The sequence below is a fragment of the Scylla paramamosain genome, chromosome 20 (assembly GCF_035594125.1).
Source record: "Scylla paramamosain isolate STU-SP2022 chromosome 20, ASM3559412v1, whole genome shotgun sequence".
Taxonomy (NCBI): Eukaryota; Metazoa; Arthropoda; class Malacostraca; order Decapoda; family Portunidae; genus Scylla; species Scylla paramamosain.
In genome coordinates this window covers 22,113,995-22,123,994 of record NC_087170.1, presented here as the reverse complement: position 1 = coordinate 22,123,994, position 10,000 = coordinate 22,113,995, and the positions used below count along the sequence as shown (strand labels likewise).

Genomic DNA, 10,000 nt, shown 5'->3' with positions numbered 1-10,000 from the left:
TGCTATACTGAGGTCAGACAGGTATAATTCTGAAAATACTAGAATTATTAGACATGTTATGGTAATAAACATGTTTTTACTTTCAGAACATTCTTAGAACATAGCAAAAGACCAGATGGCCGTGGTCTTTCAAATTTCCGACCCATAAATATTAAAGTGGGCACAGTTACCACCGCAGAAGGATCGGCCACTGTTCGTCTGGGACACACGACTGTCATGTGTGGCATCAAGGCGGAGATTGCCACGCCTACACTGCGACATCCGGATGAGGGATTCATAGTGCCTAATGTGGAACTGTATCCTTGCTGTTCACCGATGTTCAAGGTACATGAACCTTCTGATACTTGCTTCATTCAAGTGGGGCTGGGAGGCCAGTGCTGGGTACTGGGCTGCCTTTGATCTGAGTGCCTTTATCTCAGCATCCTTTTACCCTTGGCATATATACATATATATATATATATATATATATATATATATATATATATATATATATATATATATATATATATATATATATATATATATATATATATATATTGATTAGAATTTAATTTTCTTCCAGGCAGGACCACCAGGAGAAAAAGCTATTGGATTAAGTCAGTTTTTGAAAAATGTCATAACCAGTGCTGAGGTTCTGCTTCCTTCAGATTTATGCATTGCTCCAAATAAAGTAAGTATTGTTGCAGACCCACCACCTGTACTGCCACCCACAGCCAACCAGCCACAAGTAACCCTCTCACCCAGGCAGGCAGCAACTCACACAGAGCCAGTAGTAGTCAGGAGTCAGGACACTCAAGTAAAGCTGAGGCCCTGCTTACTGTACCTATGCAAATGCACATACTCATCCACACACAACTCTTTCACACTTGTGCTTCCTCATTTCTCAATAAATTTGCACGTTATACTGTAATACTTTTTTTCGTTCCTTTGACATCTGATTTCCATTACATTCAAGTGGCTTTTCTTTCCTGTCTTCATGTTCCTTGTTTCAGTCCTATACAATGTACTGATATCACTTCTTTCTCATACCTTCTCTTTGCATTGAGTACACTCTACAATGAAGCACTGCTCATTCCTTTCCATATTAATTTTTTTTGGAGATGGCTTCCTTATTATATATATATATATATATATATATATATATATATATATATATATATATATATATATATATATATATATATATATATATATATATATATATATATATATATAATTTAGATCTTTCATATATTTTTTTGTACAATAAGGTGAAATATATATCAATTACTGTCATGTTCATTAATATATAGGATGTTTTGCTCTTCAACAGTTTGCATGGTGCCTCTACTGCGATGTGGTTTGTCTGAATTATGATGGAAATCTGTATGATGCATCACTGATTGCTCTTATGGCAGCATTACAAAATGTTTTATTACCTGAAGTAAGCTATGATGAGGAAAGTGAAAAAGCCACCGTATCTCCAGAAAGAACTCTTCCACTCAAATTGAAGGTACTGTAATTTGGCATAGAGTGGTATGTTTGCCATGTCATCATAATTTTTTTCGTGCCTAAAGACTGCCCCCTACTATCAGCATTGAAAAAAAGAACTAGTGTGGGTTGACAACTGCCAATAAAATGTGAGGACAAAGTGATGGAGGAAGTGAGAGAATGGGACAGGAGAATAAGAGTATGCAAGGAGGGAAGGCAAATGTAAGAATAAGAGATTCTCTTGTCATCACATGAATTCTTTGAGTTAAGGATAGAGAAAGTAGGAGGGAACAGAAAAGGGGCTACTGTCAGTTGCCTCAGACACCTGAGTTTCAGTGAGGAAAAGAAGATGAGGTTTAGAAGAGGAGAGGTGGTGTTCTACAGATTGAAAATTAGATCTTAGACCACGAATGTTGCAAAAGTTAATAAAGAAAAAGTTGAGGGGGGTGTCAAGACACTTAGGGTCGTCGACAGAAAGGCAGTCCGACCTGGGGACATTTATGGTCCCCTCCCCAGATGGGGACTCCGAGGCTGGTGTAGGAGTCGCCATGATGATTTTAAAATTTTAAAGTGAAGGATGTGTGTGTTATTAGGTGCTTGTACTTTTGTGTGGAGGAAGAGAGTTGTCTTTAAGAGGGCAGGCTGTGACTGCCCCCTTGTGTTGTGAGACACAAAGGGAAACGTTCAGTGAGGTCACAGCTGGGTTTAATGATAAGTTCACAGCACCCCTGAACAGTGCTTTAAACCTCACTGGGAGTTATATATATATATATATATATATATATATATATATATATATATATATATATATATATATATATATATATATATATATATATATATATATATATATATATATATATATATATATATAGAGCACATATTCAGGTATAAATCCTATTGACTACACAATTGCTTCACCTGAAGTAATTTTTATCATTGTAATGACTGACTTTGAATAGTTCACTTGCCATCTTCACATGACTTACAGGCAATATATATATATATATATATATATATATATATATATATATATATATATATATATATATATATATATATATATATATATATATATATATATATATATATATAGGTTCATCACTGGTACAGATTTTTTATTTTTTATCTATTTTTTATTATTTATTTATTTTTCATTTATTTAATTACCATGTAGTGAAACTAATCACTGACTTTACATTGCTAGCAAGTCATGTATGATTATGGTTTCTCCTTTACTTCAACAGAGAAGACCAGTCTCCTCAACCTTCACCATGTACAGTGATAGCATACAGGTATGTTATATGCACAAAGCAAACAAAAAATGCAACCATCTCTTGTGTATATTTGGACATCAGTATCTCACCCCAGAAATGATTGCATCCTCTGTTAAAACATTTCCTGAAGAAAATAATAATGAATAAATAAAGTAGAGCATTGGAGAAGAACTTGCCTTTGGCTATAATGACATTTTCCAGATATGTAGGGAAGTGCCACATAAATAACATGAGCTACTAGATCAATAACTACATCATTATTTATCCTTCAGCTTGTGGATCCAACAGCAGAGGATGAGGAGCAGGGAAGTGGTGAGGTGACAGTGGTACTCCTGGAGGATGGCTCACTGTGCACAATACACAAGCCTGGGGGACACTCCATTGTCTCAGACTTCCTGGACAAGTTTATTAATCTTGCCAGAAAGAGAGTCAAATTAGTCAACTCTGCAATCTGTAAAGCTCTTGCAGAAAGAAAGGTGTGATCTTTATTGAAGACAGGAGAGGTGAACCTGATCTATTTTTGTGAATGGTCTCCACATAACCACTGCACTTCATGTTTTAAGTGAAATAAAGCTTCAAACTTGCTTCTCTAAATGCATAGCCATAGAAAATGTACTTTTTTTCCATTCCTTTAACCCAAAAGATTGTATTATGATCACCTTGCATCCATACAACCCTGTAATGGGAGCATGCAAGTGGAAAATTTAATTACTCAAAGAGAAGACTTAATAGTGATGCAATGTGTCAAAACAAATAATCAAAAGCTTTCCTATAACAATAAATAGCTACTCTTATGTCTATTCTGTGCAATCTCCAGATCAGACCACCTCAATGTTCTTTCTCAAAATGACAGATCTTCCCTGTATGATCATATTGTTCTCACCATTAATTATGCATATTCATACTAGTTATTTCTCATATAATTTACTTCACCTGCTTTAATTCTATTGCCTTTTAGATACATCATCTTCATTTATTGACCTTTGGGAACTTTTACTTAACTATTTATTTTTTATTGGTGCAATGTAGACAAAACATTTCCATTGCACATTCATTTCTCCATACTGAAGTCTTCATTTATCAGATAAAATTATCTTTTCAAAAGTTACATGTAAGGAGCAGTTTAAACCTCTCATCCATCAGTGTACTATACAGTATACTTACGACTGCTGGCACCATACATGTGGTAGATAGCTGGCCTACTAATTTTTAATGGCAAAGACAAATTCCATAACTTTTCCATTGCTTTCATTTTTAAATACAAATAACACTATGTAAAAATTTAAGTACCATTCAGATTATGTAATACTCAGATCTTTTACAATGACTAGAAACTTCTCAATGACAGATGTAATAGCTGCTACACCATAGCTAAATATATAATAGATTTCAATAGAAAAATTTTGTCACTAACACTTAAAAATATATAAATGCATGACCAAATGCACATAAATGCAACAAAATATACACATAATTGCCAATATAACACTAAATCTATAAATATATTCTTTAAAAAAAGTAATACACTAGATATTTTGGCACAATAAACAGATGTATTAACAATTATAATATCTACTAGAACACTACCTGATACTGGAATGCATATGGGTACATCTTTGGCAAACACTACAAGACACCATCAATATCTGAGTTTTCTATAAACAAATCACCAAAAATAATGAAAAGGAAAATATTGCAAATGTCCACAGATGTGAACTTCATTTTAAAGGAGTTCACTGTAGTTGAGCTATGAATAAAACACTGAAAAAGAAGCAACAGCAAACTGCCATTCTTCTTTCAAATACTAAAATAATTCATGAAAGAGGAACACTCAGCCTCATTCAAGTCCACACTCCACATGTAAGCTGTAATCATTCATTTCTCATCCCACCTCCAATACATTCAAAGGCAATAAAGCAGATTCTCTCTCACTGATCCTGGGTCTCCTTGGACTACTGAACAAAACACATTCATGAGGTGAGTCACTCTTTGTGTCATGGCAATCAGTGAAAGAAACCAAGTGGCCAGTATTTAGAGTTGTTCACATCACAGTACACAACATGCCATCTAGTATCACATCTGGCTAAAACTACAAAATGTTTGTGACATAATAATGAGGTACATAAATTGTCATAAGAATAAATTTAGCTATTTACAGGGATTTCAGAAATGACATTGCAAATATTGAGGGTGTCCTGTATTGGAATATTTCAGAGTATCTCCATGTTATTTGGTGATTATTTTGTGATTTCATGAAAATAATACTAGTGGCAAAACTTACAGAAGATCTGCAGGATTTGCATCTATTGGTCCAGCCACTTCCCATATGGTGGCAGCAAGACGTCGTGTGTGTTCTAGCACACAGGGAGAGGTGGCCAACCCCAGATGAACACAGAAGAGCTCATAGATATGTATTCTATTGGGATCCATGCCTGGAAATGCTTGAGTGCAAAGAGTCCTGTAGAAGTCCTCACATAGCACTCCAGGCAAAGGAAGCATATCTGTGGCATCATCTAATTCCCCAGGTTTCAGTGGATTACTACTACTATCTTCAAACCATAAAAAATAGGCATAATTAAAAGTTGTGTCTTTCCACATAAGTGACAAATGGCCCTTACTCAAATGGGAACGAGCAAACTCAACCATGGACCACACTCTTGAAACAGTGAGGGACCTGGTTCTGTTTGCTGGGCTTTCTGACTCCTGAGGTGCATCCCCTGCCTCATCTGGTAATAAGGTGGGAGATGTCAGTTGATGGGTTGAGCGGTCAATATACAAAAAATGAACTAGGCCAGGGAAATCTTCTAAGTACTTATTTATGGTGAGAGCTGAACGGCATCCTAGTGTCATGTTTCTTAAGGCCTTCACCTCAAGAAAGTGGCAGTAGTCAGCCATGTGTTCTGAAGCCATGGCTACTGCAGACTCTACCTGAGAGGCTGTGGCAGAAGCATTTATTCCAAGACAGGCAATCCGCCATGCAGAGCGTGCTATGTCTACTAGTGAGGTGAGGGAGGCATCTACACGAGTTGGGATGTTGGAATCTCCTCCGCCTTTCAGCCATTCCTCCAAGCCACTCCTCTTCAAGTTATCCCAACGGAACTGGACCTAAAAAAACAAAAGGTACACTTATGGTTGAGGAATATGATATTGTGAAGAAGACTTACACCAGCTGTAAACAACAACTACTCTTCCTCATATGTTTTAAGCAGGCAAGATTCAAAAATTGCTACCAGTTTATCCATCTGCAGCATCACCTCTCACAAGTTACACATTCAGCCTAACCTGAAATATGAAAATTACCATAAATCATTTAAAGAATGGTTACCTGCTGCAAAGCTTTCTCGACACGTTCATAAGTCTTCCCTTTTGGAATACGCTTAGCCAAATCCTGAGACTTTTTAACAGCTGCTTCACATGCATCCAGAATCAACTTTCCATGTCCATTTATATCCCCTGTCAGTATTTCTTCTAAGCCTGATAACAGCGTAAGGAGCTGTATGGATATTTGCGTGCGATTTACCTGAGGAAGGAACCTTTACTTAATTTGTGTTTCATGGATGAAATACAATACTGTATGCAGAGATTCTTTTACAACACGTTACAGTTTACCAATTTATAAATCATGTGCACTAGATGGTTGAGTACCTTACCTCTGAGACAATGACTAAGGACAAGCCATCTGAGAGGGTCTCATAGTGCACAAGATGAGGAGTCAGCTGACATGAATCTGTCCGCAGCAGCAGCACATTGCTACGGATTTTTCCTTGTGATACCTCTGCAAAATGTACATCTTCCATTATCAATAAGGAATCTTTGTCACCTTTCTTTCCCCTTTTTACAACTTTTATCCACGTATGGCAATGGACGAGTGACAACCATAAGAAAAATTGGAGACGAGTATATTAATAAACATTGAGAAACAAAAATAAAAATAAAAATAAACTAAAATTTACTTAAAAACAGAGCATTCCAAAATTTATCAACAAGTTTTAAGGACAATTTGCTCCTGAAGCTACAATGAGCATAAAGTTGGCAAGATCATTAATAAGTTGGAAGTCAATACAAATAATCTACTATGAATCCTCCTGGTCTCACAACATCAAGAGGCAGCACTGACCTTCTCCATGGCTGGCATTCCTCCCCAGTAAAGGAGTGTTGGGCATGCTATAGAACTCTCCGGAGTCACTACTGTCTAACTCTATCCCATCATCTTCTCTTTTCTCCTCAGGCGTCACAACCATCTTGGGTGCAGTATCCTCTGTATAATCTCCATCCTTGACCTGACTTGCTGTCACCAGTAGGTTTAGGAACAGCAGGTCAGATGCATTGAGCTCCGGAGCACTTCGACTGGGGGATACAGTTTTTTTGTTAGATGAGGCAACATCTACACATTTTTGTAACATTAATAATAAAACTGTAGTAATTATTGAAATTTCATTATCCTCAGTGCTAAAATATCCAATGAAATCTACAAATATCTAAAATATAAAACAATACAAGTCATTTTAAGAAATTAAAGTAATTGGTAATCCAATAAGAATGAACTCAACTGTACCTGGAGTATAAAGCAAGCAGCTTGTTTCTGACAAAAAACATAGCATGACATGGAGAAAGATCCTTGCATGGCTTCATCGTGTCAATCACAGCAGCAAGGGACTTGACAGCAGCTGCTGAGAGCTCTGCATTAACAATGAGTCTCTCAACTGCTTCAACCAAATAACTTTGTTCTTTGGCATACAAACCTTGCCATGCTTCTAGTAAGTTGTCAAGGAGGCTGCACTTTTCCTCACTTTTTTTCAAGCTGTTACAGACAGTAAAAGATGATGTATTAGTTAAGTTTAAAAAACTGTACATACAACGAATTACAAAATATCTTCCATTCTACAAACACGAACACTTCTACCTCTTCACCTTCATACCAAGCTCATGTCCCCAAATGGTGCCCTTACACAATTATACATGGTTAGGCAGTTTGCTGAACTCTTTGGAGATGTGCCTTGTATTTTTCCACATGTGAAATCTTAGCTCTTTCTCTAATCAACTAGGTTTATTTTCATCACATCACATACTCTCCCAAAGTTTACAGAGAGTATATGCTGAAGCTCATCTTTACTACCTTCAATGAGATGTGTCATCTGCAAGCAATAACCAACATCTTTTATTTTCATGAGACTCATAATCACACATTATTTTTACCTTCATTCCCAATTGAAGCTTTCGACTGTTTCATTTCATCCATGTAAATAAGAAAGCACACTTAATGCCTTCCTGTCTGTGATAAACTTTTAATGAAAACTAATCTGCCGTTTGTTTGTCTTCTCTAACACATACCTTAGTTTTTTTGTTCAAGCTTTTCACTTTACTTAACAATTTTGTGATCACCACAAAAAACTGCAGTACCATACAACACTCCTGTTAACACATCAACTAGTCACACCATTAGATCAAACATACCAAGTTAAAGGTCTACTTGTATAATATCTGAGCAAACAGAAATACTTACATAGTAACACATGGGCCCACTATGAGCTGTACCATTCTAATTGCAACACTAACAATGCGCTGCAGGTGAGTCTCTTCCTGGTGAGCAACTCCAACAAACAGGTAACCAGCATACTGAAAATAAGATTAATATCATAACCTCCTCAGCTTTTATGTATAGTAATGTTTACAATCACCCTTAAGATTTTCACAGAAGTGTTAAGAAATTTATCTGATGCAAGATAAATTTACCATGAAAGGCACCTCACTCAGAATCAAACTCAAGTCAGAACATTCACAGCAGCACTTATGGCTCAAGCCATAAGTAATTACAACGGTTTGTGTGGTTTTTGGTTGCCCTTGACTGCTCTGGAACAATAATAACCTTTTGCCTGTAACATGGGCTGGAAACACTGACTATTTCATCATCAAGCCACTGCACATCAATACAGACAAATACAGACATAGGGTGGTGGCCGGTGTGTGTTCGTTAAGTTGGATACGGCACTGGCTACAGCTTGCGTGCCTGCAGCTCCCATCTTATCTTGCCCTACCTGTCCCTCACTGCTCTCCTCACATCTCAAAAGGAATGTTCCACGGTGTTCAAAATTTTATAAATGTGATTACTTGTCTAACAGTGCTTACTAGGAGCACATGAAATGGGCTTATTTTTATGCTTAGTCATGCATCAAACAAGGGCAGATCAGCTCCTTCCATGATTCATGCCTTATATGGACTACCAGATGGACTCATGAAAAAAGTGGTAGGGACCAGCTTTGTAAGCCAAATAATGTTCATATAATTTCTCTCCTGCTTCCATTTGATTAAGGCAGGAAAATTGTCTGGCACTTATACACATCACCCATTGGAGCCCCTGAGACATGCACCACTATGTCACCCATCACTTCTGTTGTCAATCTTAACAATTGACAACAGAAGTGAAGTGATTAAAGAATTTCTTGTGTGGCACTACAACAACTAGGGTAACATGACGTCAGGACAAAAGGAGAAACATACCTCCTTGAAGACTACATTGGTTCCATCTTGGCAGGAGACAGATGTATATGGGTTGTTGAACTGAGTTGCCATGATGCGCTGAGAGGTTACAAGAGGTGAAAACAGCTGCACCACGATGTTGGGATCCAGCTGAGTGACCTGGGTAGAGGAAACAGTGCATTGGAATGAGAAAAGCTATTTAAATATGAAAATAAATAGAACTGATTATATACATGTATATAAAACTCAACCTTTTAGCACTTACAATATTAAAAAAAAAAAAAAAAAGTAAATAAAATGAGAAGAAATATAATATTGTTATGCAGAGGGTGTAATGGTGAGGTGGCATGTGTAGTTGTGTTTTTTGTATGTGCAATATCATGTTTGTGGCTTCATGGGTGTGTGTACGTGGGAATGTGGGAATGTGTGCATGTGTGTTATGCCTGTCTGCCTCTGTGTCTGGCTATGTACAGTGAGTGCAGAGCATGGGAACGAGTTGGACTTCCTTTTCTTGCAGAGAGAGACAGCAGGCAGCCAGACATGGACAGGGAGAAGACATGGAGAGCTGAGAATGTTCCAGAGCAGATGTGGGGTGGCAGCCAAAACATCATAGTTGGCTGTGGAACCTCCCTCCTGTTGGAGGAATAGAGGCTGGTGGAGCTTCTGTGAGGTGTACCTGAGGGCCAACCTGAAGAAGGACTGCATGAGGAAGACGTCCAGTGGCCATGAGGAGTACTGGCTGCTGGGAAATGCACCAGAGAGAGACTTCGCCGTGT

General features: G+C 37.4%; 2 protein-coding genes across 5 annotated transcripts in view; one reads left to right on the top strand and one right to left on the bottom strand.

The window, feature by feature from the left end:
• Window positions 1-3,358, top strand: part of LOC135110651 (exosome complex component RRP43-like) — a 3,611-nt gene extending 253 nt beyond the window's left edge. The window contains exons 2-6 of the mRNA XM_064023199.1: window positions 87-324; window positions 563-670; window positions 1,313-1,492; window positions 2,718-2,765; window positions 3,020-3,358. Coding sequence (XP_063879269.1) covers window positions 87-324; window positions 563-670; window positions 1,313-1,492; window positions 2,718-2,765; window positions 3,020-3,229 — 784 coding nt within the window. The 3' untranslated portion in view covers window positions 3,230-3,358. The remainder of the gene's footprint in view (window positions 1-86; window positions 325-562; window positions 671-1,312; window positions 1,493-2,717; window positions 2,766-3,019) is intronic.
• Window positions 3,359-3,980: 622 nt separating this feature from the next.
• The window catches only part of LOC135110647 (BLOC-3 complex member HPS1-like), an 11,606-nt gene continuing 5,586 nt past the window's right edge, over window positions 3,981-10,000 (bottom strand). For 3 of the 4 annotated variants that reach the window (XM_064023181.1, XM_064023183.1, XM_064023184.1), the window contains 7 exons: window positions 9,246-9,383; window positions 8,251-8,363; window positions 7,303-7,548; window positions 6,865-7,094; window positions 6,398-6,522; window positions 6,073-6,267; window positions 3,981-5,852 (listed from right to left, as the gene is read on the bottom strand). In XM_064023181.1, coding sequence (XP_063879251.1) covers window positions 5,025-5,852; window positions 6,073-6,267; window positions 6,398-6,522; window positions 6,865-7,094; window positions 7,303-7,548; window positions 8,251-8,363; window positions 9,246-9,383 — 1,875 coding nt within the window. In that variant the 3' untranslated portion in view covers window positions 3,981-5,024. Of the gene's footprint in view, window positions 5,853-6,072; window positions 6,268-6,397; window positions 6,523-6,864; window positions 7,095-7,302; window positions 7,549-8,250; window positions 8,364-9,245; window positions 9,384-9,900 lie in introns of all 4 variants that reach the window. The other variant, XM_064023182.1, reaches the window with a different exon arrangement.